At 40.0% G+C, this 15,121-nt stretch overlaps 1 protein-coding gene across 1 annotated transcript in view; it reads left to right on the forward strand.

Moving 5' to 3' along the window:
- The window catches only part of CPA6 (carboxypeptidase A6), a 271,032-nt gene that overhangs the window by 242,596 nt on the left and 13,315 nt on the right, over window positions 1-15,121 (forward strand). Inside the window, 1 exon segment of the mRNA XM_040487648.1 lies at window positions 1,628-1,732. Within this exon segment, the coding sequence (XP_040343582.1) occupies window positions 1,628-1,732 (105 nt within the window).

The following is a 15,121-nucleotide window of genomic DNA, read 5'->3' on the forward strand; positions in this document are numbered from 1 at the left end:
ATCACTGTCTCTATTTCTTCACTTCCCATTCAGACTCACTGGCCTTTGGCCCCAAAGCTCCTCCAAAACTTGTCTTGATGAGATCAGCAATGACTCCTAATTGGTTCTCTTCCTGTCTCTCTGACCATTCAGTGGCTCATTCACTGGCTCTTCTCCTCCTGCCTTTCCAGTGGGTTTTGTTCATCCCAGGACTCCATGCTCAGATGTGCTGTCCCTCCACCAACCTTTCTAGATGAGCACATCCACCCTGTGGTCTCAATAATCATTCCATATTCAGTGAAGTCCACCTTCTGGACTTTTACATTCATATTCCATTGCCTACTTGACCTTCTCATCTGAATATTCACAAAAGTACTTCAAGCTCACAATGGCATTGCTGTGATTGCAGTTAAGAAACATGAGCATCATCCTAAATTCCTCTGCCTTGTTTTCACCACTTCCTTTAAATCTACCACCAAGAACTGATGATTTTTTCTTCTAAGTATCTTTTGGATCTGCTCCAATTCCTCCTCTGTCTTCCCTGCTGTTACCATAATTTATGTCTGGATCTCTTCTCCCTGGACTATTGCAGTAAGGGCCTCAGTACTGAACTTTCTTTCAAGTCCCCATCCTCTCCTGTCTGATACTGTCATCCATCACTGCTGTTAGTGTGCTTGTATCCATTCCTCTGTGTCTCTCTTTCACATATGCATACACTTCTGTGTCCACCTGCCATTTCTTTCTCGTACCCCAAAAGCCCATTCTTCAAAGAGGATGTTCCCAGATTCTCTTCCAAGCTTGAGATGCCTTCTTCTAACTTGTCTTCTGGACCAGCTCCAAGTCTTACTCAAGTACTTAAGTGTTTCTCGTCTGAAAAGCCTTCTCCTACTCCCCAGGAAAATTACACATAACACCTCCCATGTTCCCTAAGCAACTTATGCATCTTCACATCATAATGGTTAATTGTTCCCATGTCTGCCCTCCCTACCAGCATATAAATTCCTTGTCTTTTCTTCCTTGAATCTCCAGTGTCAAGAACAATATCCCCAAAGGATTTCCTGAAGTGTTAGTTGAGTGAAGTAATGAATGAAAACTAGATTCCCTATGAAATAATGTTAATAGCTACCTATTTATTACTGAGTTAGAAACCACATTTAAGTAATATCGATATAATAGGATTATAAAGACAAATCTGTCACTTGATTCTACAAATCAAATTGTTTTGCTTTTCCATTTTGTGTTGTAATAAAATTTGACTTTTTCCACCTATAAAACATACTTATTACTTAAAGAAATATTCCTTGGGAATTTGAAGCTGATTGTCTCAGAATGCTTGGGAGGACGGGGAATTTAGCATTTTACTTAACAGTCACAAATTATATTAAAGGAGAAGCAAGCCTATTTAAGGGATTGCCCTTTTTGTGTACTTTCCAGTTATTTGATTTGTAATTCAGACAATAAAGTCATTGTTTCTGCATAAACAAGCCTGCACTTCTGGAAAGATAGGAAATCTCTTTATCTTTTTTGTGAGTTACCTAATTAATCAAACTATAGTGAAGAACTATTCTGAAACCTTATTAAATTATGCTTTTCAGTGAATCTAAAAATAAAAGCCTGACTTGGTTACTATGAACACTCTTGTTTTCAGCTGGGCAGAAGATCACGAACTTACAAAAGAGCTGTCTGGATAGACTGTGGTATTCATGCAAGAGAATGGATTGGTCCTGCCTTTTGTCAGTGGTTTGTAAAAGAAGTAAGTTAAACTCTTTATACAATGTCCATTTCAGCTAATTGATGCTTCCCGTGTGTTTTTATTCAGTTCAAGGAACAAAACCAGCAACTGGAAGCCAGCAATACCTGATTAATAATAACACCTTGATTTTGCTGGGTCACTTTCATGTTTCTGAAGACCTCTCATAACCTGGCTCAGTTTATCCTCACCTCTGCCCTTAGCGGTTGGAGTTGCCAACACTCATTAAAGAGAAAGAATCAGTTTCAGAGCATTTATGAATTCGTAAACAAATTAGAAATCAGCTAGGTAGCTGATATGTGGCAAAAAGATAAACATCCAATTTATGGTGCTCCAGAGAAGTTTCTCATACACTATCCAAGTTGGAAAATTCTACATCATTTATCACAATGATGTCACATATACTTTAACAATAAAGGGATGAGCAAGTGATTGCATTTTGCTCTCCTGCTATGGATCTGCAATGTAATCCCAAAGACCTTTGGCATCTGTGGATTTTGCGTTCAGTTTTAGTGCTTTTCAGCAACTCTAGTGATTGAAGACTCATAGTGATTTCTTATTATCCAAAGGCTTCATTTAAATCATAAGTCCTCTGATGCTAGTGTATCAGGTGGGTCTCTATCTCATGCATGGGCCAAACTCATGGACCAACATCTTGATATATGTTTTGAAATTTTCTATCCATCATCAAGAATGCAATGACTTTCAAGGTTATTTTTACACTTTAGTAATTTTTAAAACTCTAAAAAGAAAATCAACCACTAGTACTGGTAATGAAAGTGAAAAAGTCTAAAGAAATAAAGGTTCTAAGCTAGAAAATAACCCTACAAATTTCTTTAGCCCTGTGGTATAGGGAACCATTAAGAATACAAAAGATCTTTAAATATTTTAGTTCTATTTCACAGTATTTTGTGGGAAAATTATGTGCCCTGCTGAGGTTTGTGATTTTGAGAACACTCCTAGTCTTGGGAAAATGTCCCTCACAAATGTCAAAGATGTACTAAATTTGTAAAATCTGCCTCTCTGCCACTACCAAACCCACATAAGTTTATTTAATTTTATAAATATGATAAAATTTTTAACTATTCCCACTAAGTGTATTAAAGAATTCATATTTTCTTAAAATGTCATCCTGGTAGGACAAATATAAAGTCTAATAAGGATTAACTCTATTAACTTGTAGTAAATACCCATTGTTAGTACATACAACATATTGTCTGCTGCCTTACGTTTCAAAAGGGAAAGGAGGAAACATGGTTACATATAGAACATCTATTGTTTATAAACTGTGGTCCTGTGTATTATTGAAGAACACAAGAATGTATCTCCCAATTTACCTTACCCTCACATGTGCTTACTTATTTGTTCATGTGGTTATGGTCTGTCTCTTCCTGTACCACTACCAATGGCAGAAACTCTATCCTGTTCATTGCTAAGTCCTTGGAACCTAGAACAGCACCTGGCATTTAATCTTCAAATATTTGTTAATGGGAATAATGAGAATCCACTAATAATGATGTGGAAAGATTTCTGGGAGATGACCTGTCAAATCATCTCATAGGGTATAAATGGTACCACCTGGATTTTTTCAGTGCACAATCTGTAGAGCCATATGTGGCAGCCCTGTAACCCAAGCTAAGTTTCCAAAAAGGAGGAGGACAGTTTAACCACAGAAAAAAGATGAGGTATATATAATGATGATCAATTGAGGGTAGTTGATTTTGGAGCAAGAGCAAGAAGCATCAATTAAGTCTAGGCTCCATTTCACCAAAGATGAGTAAGGAAAAGCTTCATCCCTCTTTCACCAGGTCATCTTCAAACCATGGGGGTCTAGCCATTTCCATGTCTCTGCTACCCTTCCCATGCCCCTCTCACTCTTCTTCATGGCCATCCACCTGCTCCTCCACTTAATCACTTAAGTATCCCATCTGAGTCGGGCAGTAACCAGAAACTGGGAAAAGAAGTCTTAGGTGTCACTTGTCCCTGTGTCTTTGTGAAAGCAGTGGGGCTGCTAAGGTGGTAGCAGTGACTGTTGTGCACTGACATTTACACATTACAGGCTTATAGGAGATGTTCTCATCTTGCTTTGAAGCCACCATTCCCACTAATGGTGGTAGTGGGGACTAAGGGAAAGGGGATGTCAATGATTTAAACAACTTTAAATATGCTAAGCATTAGAACATCATCTCTTATACACTAATTCAGTCCCTTATTAAATTCTCAGCCTCCCAAAATAGGCAGGAGGCTGCTGGTCCAAGAAGGGGCTCCAGGTAGTGTCTCTTTCACAGGCCACCTCCCCTCTACCACAGAAGTCCCATGACCAAGTCCCAGGCTCTCAACTCATCTCATTTCCATGCCTTCTCTAGGGATACCAGGGAACCTCTGAGCTTGCTCTTTGCCTTCTAGGAGGCTCTGGGATGCTGTGTCCAGCCCTCTCTCGGCTGACTCATGACACACTGCCAGTTGTCTTCTCCTGTATTTGCAGGTTATTGGCATATGAGGGTCAAGTGAGATGATGTCCTCTCAGAGAGACATGGTGAACAGAACAGAGGTCCACTTTTCTTACAATTTTTACCCCAATATACTAGATTCTACCATCTCTTGATTTCTCTGGAATTTCAATCCCTTGAGAGGGAGTGGTATCAGAAGCCAAAAGTTTGGTTTCATTGTTTTGTTTTCTCTCTTTCTTGAATGCTTTCCCCAAACTGCACAGCTTAAAACCGCATTTGTAACCTGACAGTTTCTGTGGGTCAGCCATTCTGGTGTGACTAGCCATGTACCTCTGGCTCAGGGTCTCTCACAGGCTGCAGTCAAGATGTCAGCTGGATCTTCAGTCATCTCGAGGCTTGTGGGGGGAGATCTGTTTTTGAGCTCACTCACATGGCTGCTAGCAGCCAGAGGTCCTCCAGGGCTATTAGTAATAGACGTTCATTCCTTGCCACGTGGGCCTCTCCATAATGCAGCTCACAATACACCACCTGGCTTCCTTCAGGGTATATGAGTGAGGGAGAGCAAAACAGCCTCTTTGTAAACTAACCTCAACAGTGACATCCTATCGCTTTTGCCTTATTCTGTTAATTAGAAGTGAGTCAGTAGTACCAGACCATATTCAAAGTGGGGTGGGGGGGCATGGTGATTATACAAGAATATGAATACCAAACATGCAAATCACTGGAGACCCCTTAGAGGCTGCCCACCATACTTTGGTGGGACTTTCCCCACAGCTACCACTATAATATTTGCATCCTTACTCAAATGTGAACTAGGACAAAATTTATCAAGCCCTTCTGGGATCCTTATAGAATAGCATATTGCTATAGAAGCTATAGAAGTTACTTACACACCAGTTAGTAGTTAGACAACCCTGGATTGGAATGCCAGCTCTGCAATTTACTAGCTGTGTGATCTTGGAGCAAGTTGTTTAACCTCTCGGAACCTCAATAATAATACGTGACCAATAATGGGTTATTGGGAAAATTAAATGATATAATACATGTAAAAGAATTAATAGAGCACTTGGAATATAATCACTTAATAAAATCAACTCTCAGTACTAGTAGTATCTAATTTGGTGTTTTTATTTTATTTTTTATATTTAACATTTATTGAAAAATACTACCTCAGTCATACTGCTATAGGGAACTTGTCTAAGAACTATGTAGTATCAGTTAAATAATACGGTGGATCTGAACTAAAAGGAACAATGGGTATGGCTTGAGGGAGAAGCACAGGTGCGGTTGTGCGGTTGTGCTGTGGTTGTAGGTGTTGATGGCTGCTTGGAAGCTGAGTCAGACCAGCAGGTGATCCCAGACCTCAGAGCCCTCCCAGCACACACTCTCCTGGGCTCCTGGAAATGTAGGGGAGCCCCCACCCTCAAAGGAAGTGGGAGGCTGGGGGCAGAAGAGCATGAGCAGAGGCAGCTTATCCCTGTGGGACAGGCTGGACTGTGGACCTAACTGGGCCAGCCTCTGCCTGAGGCAATGGATTTCTGTCTTCAGCTGGTAGAGCTCTCTCTCCACTGTCAGAGCCACCCTCCAGCTCTTGTGATCCCTCTCCTCACCCAGAAAGACCTCATAGAAGGAGGGGGTTCTCTGAAATTCTCTGCCCAGGTCCTTGGCCATCTTCTTGTAGAGGTTGAGGGTTTGACGGGTGGCATTCAGGCTCCTGTACACCTTGGGAAGCTGCTTCTCCATTTCCAAGAGGTGTGTTTTCTCCTCTGCCAAGTTTCTCTCCAGATGCAGGATGTGCTCTTCCCACATCTCAAGCTGTATTTTGAGCTTCAGCTGGAACTTCTGAATCTCACTTTCCAGGTAGGCATTTTCAATGTGAAAAGACACTTCCTCAGCTTGGAGGCTTGTTATTTGTCCTCTGAGCTTCGCAATCCTCCGATTTTCCTCCATCAGTTCTCTGGACAACTTGTTCTCCACATGACACCTGCCCAAGGCACAGTGGTATGGCCATGGATTTTCTGATGGACTGCTGACAGGTGAATGGAGCCATCACCATTTTCCACTCTCCTCCCCCCCTCTCCTGAGCCCCAACCTTCTATGTGATGTCTAATGAGCTCCAGCACATGCAGCAACTTCAGCATGGTCTGGCCTACGGTCTTGAAGTGGCTCCCATCCTCACTGGCATCCTTCTGGATTGGGAAGCTCTGGCCTTCCTTCCTCCTCTGCCTTGTCCTGCACTCTCTGCCTCAGCTGCCGGTTTTCTGGACCAGGAGGGCTAGACTTCCATGCAGATCAGGGCTATCTTTTGAACCTTCTGTTATTTTCCTCCCACAGGGTTCTCTATCTTCCTGTGATGCTCCCAAGATGGGATTTTCATCAGTTAGTTGAGAAGGTCTTACGGGCTGGCTTTTTTTAATTTCCTTCAGCAGTTGCACAGTGTCCTCCTCTGAAAACCAGCTGAGATTTTCATTCAGGGCAGCCAGAGCAAGGGTTGTAATGGGAGAGGACTGGCCTCCCACCCAGGTGGTGTGAGAGCTTCATGGGCTTGTGCCTTTAGTCCTGTCTCCTCCACACCTTTCCCAGATGCTTCATTCTGGGCATATTGCCTCCTAAGAAGCCCCTCTCCTCTTCTTAAACTGTGTCCACTCTTTACTATGAACACCATCACTGCAGTGCATATGAGGATCACCCAGAGAAACCCAGAGTCTCCTGGCATGTGTGGCATACTTTCACACATCACCAGCAAGGCAGCCCACAGCTGCTCCAGGACCAGCTGGGGAGACATTTCAGTGGCCACCAGCTGGCTCCAAAGGGCCTTATGGCTCTGCCTCCCAGCACCAGTGTCCTATGGGCCACAAGTAACTGCTTAGAACCCCAAGGAGGGTTCCATCTCCAACACAAACCAGTGCCTGGCAACCAGGACTGACATCAGTTGGACTGAGGGAGGGCGTGCCCAAGTTCTAGAAGACCCTACTGCCTTCCTTTGCTTGTTCGGTGGACAGAAAGGGAGACTATTTTACACAGTGCATGGGGGAAGTGGACAGGCTGATTCCAGCCTGGAGCTGGGCCTCTGTCAGCACCTCTAGAGGGTTATGGCAGGGCCATACCATTTCTCTCCTCTGCGCATATCTCAGGCATAGAGGCACCCATCCCTGATTGAGGCTCATTCCCCCCATTCACAGAAACCTGGTCCCAGAGACCTCCTCCCTCTGAGGCTCCCTCTGTCCTGGTATTTTGTCAATGGGTGGGTGGGGACAGGGGTACCAGACTGAAGGGTGTCCCCAGAGGTACGAACCAAGAGAGTAGATATCCACTTGTAACAACACACAAGGAAGCAATACAACTGGCAGGGTCAGAGATTTTCGTGGATGTTCAGTGGAGCCTGTTTTTCTCATTAAATCCATGTGTTCCTGGAAGTAGGTGAGTGTCTATGGAGGTGGCCTATATCATTTTCCTTCACCCTGAAGAAATTTTTTTATACTTTTTGCATGGCAGATGTACCAGCAATACCTTAACTTTTGATCTGCGCAAGTCTTCATTTCACCTTAACTTTTGAAGGATAACTTCAGAGGCTACAGGTTTTTAATTTGGTGGCTTTTTTATTCCACTCCAATCCTTGGTTGCATGGTTTCTAAAGGGAAGTCTTTTTGTAGTCCCATCTGTGTTCCTGTGTAGGTGAGTGGTTTTCCCCAGTGGACCCTGTTCCCTTTTTGCTGTTTCTTTAATTTCCTGCAGTTGATGATATTCCTATGTACAGATCCTTTTTAGTTTATTTAAGTACCTCTACACCTAATGTGGGGCTCAAACTCATGACACCGAGATCAAGAGTAACATGGTCTTCCAATTGGAACAAGATGCCCTCCATGTACAGATTTTCTGGTGTTTATTGTGCTTGGTGTTCTCTGAACCTCCTGGACCTATTACTTAATGTCCTTTTTCTTTTAATTCATAGCCATTATTTCTTCTAATCTTGTTCCTCTTTCTTCGCCTGGTATTCCATTGCAAATGTGTTACACCTTTAATATTGTCCCACAGTTCTTAGTTCTGCTCTGGTTTTCTTTCTCTCCCTCTCTCCCTCCCTCCCCCTCTTTCCTTTTTACTTTGAGAAATTCCTATTGATCTCTCTCCAGTACAAGTTCCCTAATTCTGTCCTCAGCTGTGTGCAGTCTACTAATGAACCTATAAAGTTCGTTGTTCACAATGTTACATGTTTTTTTTTACTTTAGCATTTTTTTCTTTCTTTTCTAGAATTCCCATCTCTCTTCTAACATTGTCAATCTGTCCTTGCATGCTATTTTATCCTCTAGAAACCTGAGCATATTAATCATCATTGTTTTATACCCTGGTCTCAGAATTCCAACATCTATGTGTGTTTGAGACTGGCTCTCATGCTTTCTGTGTCTCTGCAAACTGTTTTTTGCCTCTGAGTCTGCCTTAAAATTTTTACTTGTGAACCAGGCATGATGTACTGGGTATAAGGCACTGCCTTCAATGACAGGCCTGTAGTAGCCTGTTGGGTATGTGGCAGGGAGGCATTCTTAGCCCCCATCAGTCTTGTCTCCACTGCCCCCGAGCCCCGAGGGTCGTAACCTCCTGCATGCTCCCAGTCATATCTGTCAGGCAGGACAGGAGAGCAAGACAGTGAGGGTAGGCAGAGTGGGGTGTTCCTCTTTCCTAGGTCAGTTACGCTCCGGTAAAACCCCAGCGGGTTAGGCTCAGGTTAACTAGATTACCCTCAAGGCAGGCCTTATTAAGAAGAACAGGATACTCTGGTGAATTTCAAAACTTGTTTTTCCTCTTCTTTCTCAAACGATGAGGAGATTTGTCTCAGATCTTCACTGAGAGAATCTGGTAGCACTCCTGGAGTAAACTCACAAAGACATGACACCCCACCCACTGTGACTGAGTCCACTCCCCCAGTACAAGTCCACCCAATGTACAGAGAAATCATTAGAAAATCAATAAAGACATAAACTCAACAACACCATCAACCAACAGGATCTAAACAACATTTATAAATCGCTCTGCCCATCAACAGCAGAGTGCACATTATTTTCAAGTGCCTATGTTCCATATATTCAAGGAATATATTCTGGGTCAAAAAACAGACCTCAGCAAATTTAAAAGAATGAAAATCATGCAGACTGTTCTCTGACCACAATGAAATCAAACTAGATATCAAAAGGGGAAAGATAACAGGAACATCCAAACACTTGGAAGATAACATTCTTCTACATTATCCATGGATCAAAGATACAATCTCAAGTTAAGTTTTAAAAAATACATTGAACTGAATGAAAATGAAAATGTAACATATTAAAATTGGTGGGACACAGCTAAAGCCATGGAGAGGGAAATTTATAGCATTCAATGCATGCATTAGGAAAAGTCTCAAAACAACCCAAGCTCTCACCTTAAAAACATAGAAAAAGAATACAAAATAAATCCAGAGAATAAAACCAAAAGAATCATTCTACCCAATTTCAAAATACATAGCTACAATAATCAAAAATGTGTGGTGTTGGTGAAGAAATAGACTGAGATAAATGGAAGAGAATAAAGGATCCAGAAATAGACCAACAGATTTTTGACAAGTGAAAAGCAATGCAATGGAGGAGAGAGAGAGCCTTTTCAATAAATGGTGCTGGAGAAAGTGGGCTTCCATAGGCAAATAAACCACAACCTAAGTCTCATACTTTATGCAAAACTTAACTCAAAACTAATCACTGACTGAAATGTAAAGCTATAAAACTTTTAGGAAAAAGGAAAAAATCTCCAGGGTGTAAAGCTAGGGTAAAGAGTCCTTAGATTTGACATCAAAAGCATGTTCCATAAAGGAAAAGTTGATAAACTGGACATCAAAATCAAAATTATAGATTTGTACTGTGTGAAAGACCCTCTTAAGAGGACAAAAAAGACAAACTACAAGCTGGGAGAAAATATATGCAAACCACATATCTGATAAAGGACTCGGATTTGAAGTATAAAAATTCAAAGCTTGATGCAAAGAAAGCAAGCAATTCAGTGAGAAAATGGGCAAAAGGCCTAAAGAGACGTTTTACCAAAGAGTATACAGATGGCAAAATACATAAAAAGTTGCCATTAGACAATTCAAATTAAAGCTATCATTACACACCTATCAGCATGACTGAAATAAGAGAAAGAGAGACCCCACCACCAAATGCTGGGAAGGATATAGAATAACTGGATCAGTCCTACATTGCTGGTGGGAATGTAAAATGATAGAGCTAACTTTCAAAAACAGTTAACGGTTTAGTGTTTTAAGTTTTTATTTAAATTCCAGTTAATATACAGTATAATATTTATTTTTAGGTGTATAGTAGAGTGATTCAGCACTTCCACACAATTTGTTTTTAAAATAGACATGCAACTACCATATGACCCAGTATTGCGCTCTTGGCATCTATCCTAGAGAAATTAAAACTTATGTTTGCTCGAAACCCTGCACATAAATGTTTACAGAAGCTTTATTTATAATAGTCAAAACCTGGAAACAATCCAAATAGCCTTCCATGCCCAAATGGGTAAACAAACTAGTACATTCATACCATGGAAAACTACTGAGCAATAAAAAGGAACAAATTATGGAAACACAAAGCAACCTAAATGAATCTCCAGAGAGTTATGCTGAATGAATAACTAATCCCAAATAGATAGATACTGTGTGGTTTCATTCATATAATGTTCATGAAGTGATAAAATTATTGCACTGGAGAACATATTGGTAGTTGCTGGGGTTAAGAAGAGGTGGAGATGGGAAGAAAGTGGATGTGGCCATAAAAGGGCATCCTGAGGGATGCTTGTGGTGATGGAAAATTCTGTGTCTTGATTAATGTTAGTATTCTGATTCTGGTATTATGCTATAGCTCCTGAAGATGTTGCTATTTGGAGGAAGTAGGAAAGGGTACGTGGAATTTCTTTGTATTCTTACAATTATATCTCAAAATGAAAAATTTATTATGAAAATAATACCCAGGTCTCAAATTCCTGGATTCCATTCTCTGGAACCAGGTACTATGTCTTGCCTAGAAAATCAGAGGCAGTTTTATCATTGCTCTTTCTTCCCTGCTGTATAATCCTCAACTGACCTGACCCTCTATGCCATGGACACCAGAAGTATAAAGATGTGGCTCTGGTTCCATATGTCCTTTTTGTCAGCCAGATCGATTATCCTGTGCCATGCCCTGAGAGCCCCTTCCACTTCTGCTCCCCACTCTAATTTAGCAGATGGATCCATGAATATCTTGGACACACAAAGCTCAGAAAACAGTGATACAGAAGCAAACTACCTGGCTTAAATAAGAAGATAGGCTCGATTATTTTGTTATTCTGAAAATTGTTCAAATTGAATTCATTATCAACATATAACTGATAGTTCATTGTCTCGAATAACTGCTGGTTGGCAGACATTTTTAAAGTGCAAAATACATGATTGTGGGTTTTTATATTTTAAATTGAAAATTATGTTGAAAAATATAGAGCCATCACTTTTGATTTTAATACTTGCCACCTCTCCCTTTTTTCTAGTATTCATATCACAAATATTTATATCTCGTAGGGAAACAGGTATGCTTGGATTGCAAAATCTTTCTTTTGTTAAATGCTTGCCTATACCAGGTTAGCAGATGTTCTATACCATCACTGATATTCTATTCATGGTATTGTGGGGGTTTTTGTGGGGAGAAGGAAAAGAGGAAGCAGACTTACTGGACCTACTATTGAATTGTGTTCTACAGATGCTCCTTTACCATGAGACCAAAAAAGAGCTTTAAGAAACACTACCTTTGTTGGGCGGGGGGAGGGGAAGGGGAGGAAAGAGAAGCAAACCAGAATATAGACTTTTATTTTATTTTGTTTTATTTTGGTTGAGAGATAGCAGAGGAGGGGCAGAGAGAGAGGGAGAGAGAGGGAGACAGAGGATGCGAAATGGGCACTGAGCTGACAAACACAGAGCCCAACACGGGGCTCAAACCCATCAACTGTGAGCTCATGACCTGAGCCAAAGTCAGACATTTAACTAACTGAGCCATTCAGGCACCACAGGAAACAGATTCTTAACTGTAGAGAACAAACTGAGGGTTACTGGAGGGGTGGTGGGCAGGGGATGAGTTAAACGGGTGATAGTTTAAGAAGGGCACTTGTAGTGATGAGAACTGGGTGTTTTATGTAAGTGATGAATCACTACCTAAAAATAACAATACACTATAAACTGAAATTTAAATAAAGAAATCCTACCTGTTCATAATAAAGTATTCTTAAATTTGTCATGGGCCAAGAGGAACTATACATATACTAAATTCATCAAAGAAAGAAAATTAGATCTATAAGGAGAAGGAAACAAATATACAGGTACACATATTTATATATATAGATATTTATATATTTTATATTTACATATATTTATATGTATATATTTACATATTTATATACATATACTTCAAAGGAAAAAATCATTCATTTGCTTCATTTCTCAAAACATCTCCAACTGAATGAGGCAGTTTGGGTTTTGTTCACTTTTGAGAGTTTGAAGTTATCTGTCTCCCAGATTGGATATCTCAAGCCATGGCTGGTCCTAGGTGGCTCAGAATTATGCATAGCACTTTATTTCTGCCTCCAATTCTATATTGCTTAAGTAAATTTTGCCAGGGTTTTTATTCATGGAATTTTTAGAAAGTAACTCAGAGAAATATTTGATTTCCAACTGAGGAAAACTTTTCCAAGCATAAAAGCAAAGGAGGGAGGCATAAAGGAAATGATTGCTAGCCCTGACTTAAAAATATTTTGGAGGAGTATTTAATGATATAAGAAACTGTCCATGACTTGCTATATCAAAAAATAAAAGACATGGATATTTAATTTCAATGTGGTAAAATTTGTCTCTGAAATATATATGCATGAGAAATATGCTAAATGCTAAAAGAATTATGGGTGATTTTATTTTCTTCATGTTTTTCTGAATTTTCCAAGTTTTCTATATTAAGCAAAACAAAAATATTTTTAAAACAAATTTAACCCAGTCAAAACTGAATGCATTTCATTCTCATACTAAACTTGTTTATGCTTGAGTCATATATTCCTACAGGTATTTTAGAATACCTGTACTCTAGGTGGTTGAATTCTATTTAACTCAGCAGCAGACCAAAGATAAAACAAGAATTGGTGAGATGATCCAAGGGCAAATTGAGACAAAAACAGTCTAAAATGGAAAGTTATTCCAGACTTTGAAGAAGTATAATATACAGGTGGATCTAATTTGATCCTGTCACAGAAAGTGAAAAGCACACACAAAAAATTAAAAAAAAAAAAAAAATTTTTTTTTTTCTTAGTTTCCTAGGTCAGCCACCATATTCCTCTGCTGCTACCTAATTTAAAAGTTCAGCCCTCCAGGTCCAGCCCAATACACTGCAAATACACCTCCATTACACATTCCCACCCATCTATACGCTGCACTAGTGATGGCTAATCCTGGTGCCAAAATCTGGCATGTGATTCAGATGTTCTACATAGATAATTCAAATAGCCAAAAATAGGAATGGTGACTTTCAGAGAAGGGGGAGTTATTTTCTAAGAACCAGGAGATGATTCTGGGCAGGGTAAGTAGAAATATTTGGAGCCTATGGTGTGTTGTGTGTATAGGACAGAGCTCTAAGGAAGATTTGGTGGTTGTGGGAGAAGTCCTTAAGCTGGGAAGGCTTTCTGGAATGGAAGATTCTTTGTCCAAGGATCAAAAAGCTTTCTTAGGAATACTTCTTTGGCTAACCACCCCTTTCAGTGTCATTATGTCTTGCTGGTGACTAAAGGTAAAAATATAAACCCTTAAATGTAGGTATAAAACTCAAAGTTTTGGTTCAAAAAAATGTATTACTAAAAATAAAACTTTTAGAGAAGAGAACTTAAACTGTATGTATAAAAAAGTGCCCGAAGCCAGGGAACAAATAAGTAATTAAGAGGGTTATTAAGCCTGGATCAAATATGGGTTCAGTTGAGTAAGCCTTTGTTCATAATTGCATGATAAAAAAAAAGTTTATCTTATAAAAATGATCTGTATTTTCAAGTTGTCTGACTTTGCTCACTACCACTGCAGGTAATAACATTTTGCTTACCAGCCTTTTAGTACCTTTAACTCACCATATTCTCCCATCCTCCCCAATCTGCTCTTTAATCCTTTGCATCCTCCAACCCAGCTGTCTCACCCTTTTATTCAATTTATAAGGTCTTCTACATAGCAGGGGATATGTTAATGTTCAGTTTAAGTTTAAATCCATTGCATCCATTTTACTCCACTGTCCAGTATTTGAGAATGTTCTGGACATTGTTTCTACAGACAGTCCTTGCTTTTCTTTCAAGTAGTGCAGGACTGTAAAAGTGACCATGAAAGCTGAAGCAATAAAAATCTATCCTAAAAATCAATGGGGGGAAATTATGTTTCTCCCGTGACCTCTATTTATTCTTGTCAAAAGTTTAAAACCGCTGTTATAAATACATAGGGAAATGATCAAAAAATAGTAAAACTAGTATTTATTACATCATGACTTAAAACATTAAACCTAAAAATAGGGCGCCTGGGTGGCTCCGTCGGTTAAGCAGCCGACTTCGGCTCAGGTCATGATCTCGCGGTCCGTGAATTCGAGCCCCGCGTCAGGCTCTGTGCTGACAGCTCGGAGCCTGGAGCCTGTTTGAGATTCTGTCTGACCCTCCCCCGTTCATGCTCTGTCTCTCTCTGTCTCAAAAATAAATGTTTAAAAAAAAATTTTTTTAAAGATTAAAAATATTGTTTCTTTGTGAAAAATGTTATGGGTAATTTGGATAGTGCTTGCCTTCACATTATATAACTTACATGAAGTTAGCATCGTTTTTATGCTGTGGCAATTGGCATATTCCTTTCTTAGTTTGGATCAGCTTCCAATTTTTTTTTTCCTTT

This window comes from Herpailurus yagouaroundi, unplaced genomic scaffold (genome assembly GCF_014898765.1).
Source record: "Herpailurus yagouaroundi ecotype Mexico unplaced genomic scaffold, PumYag 165, whole genome shotgun sequence".
Taxonomy (NCBI): domain Eukaryota; kingdom Metazoa; phylum Chordata; class Mammalia; order Carnivora; family Felidae; genus Herpailurus; species Herpailurus yagouaroundi.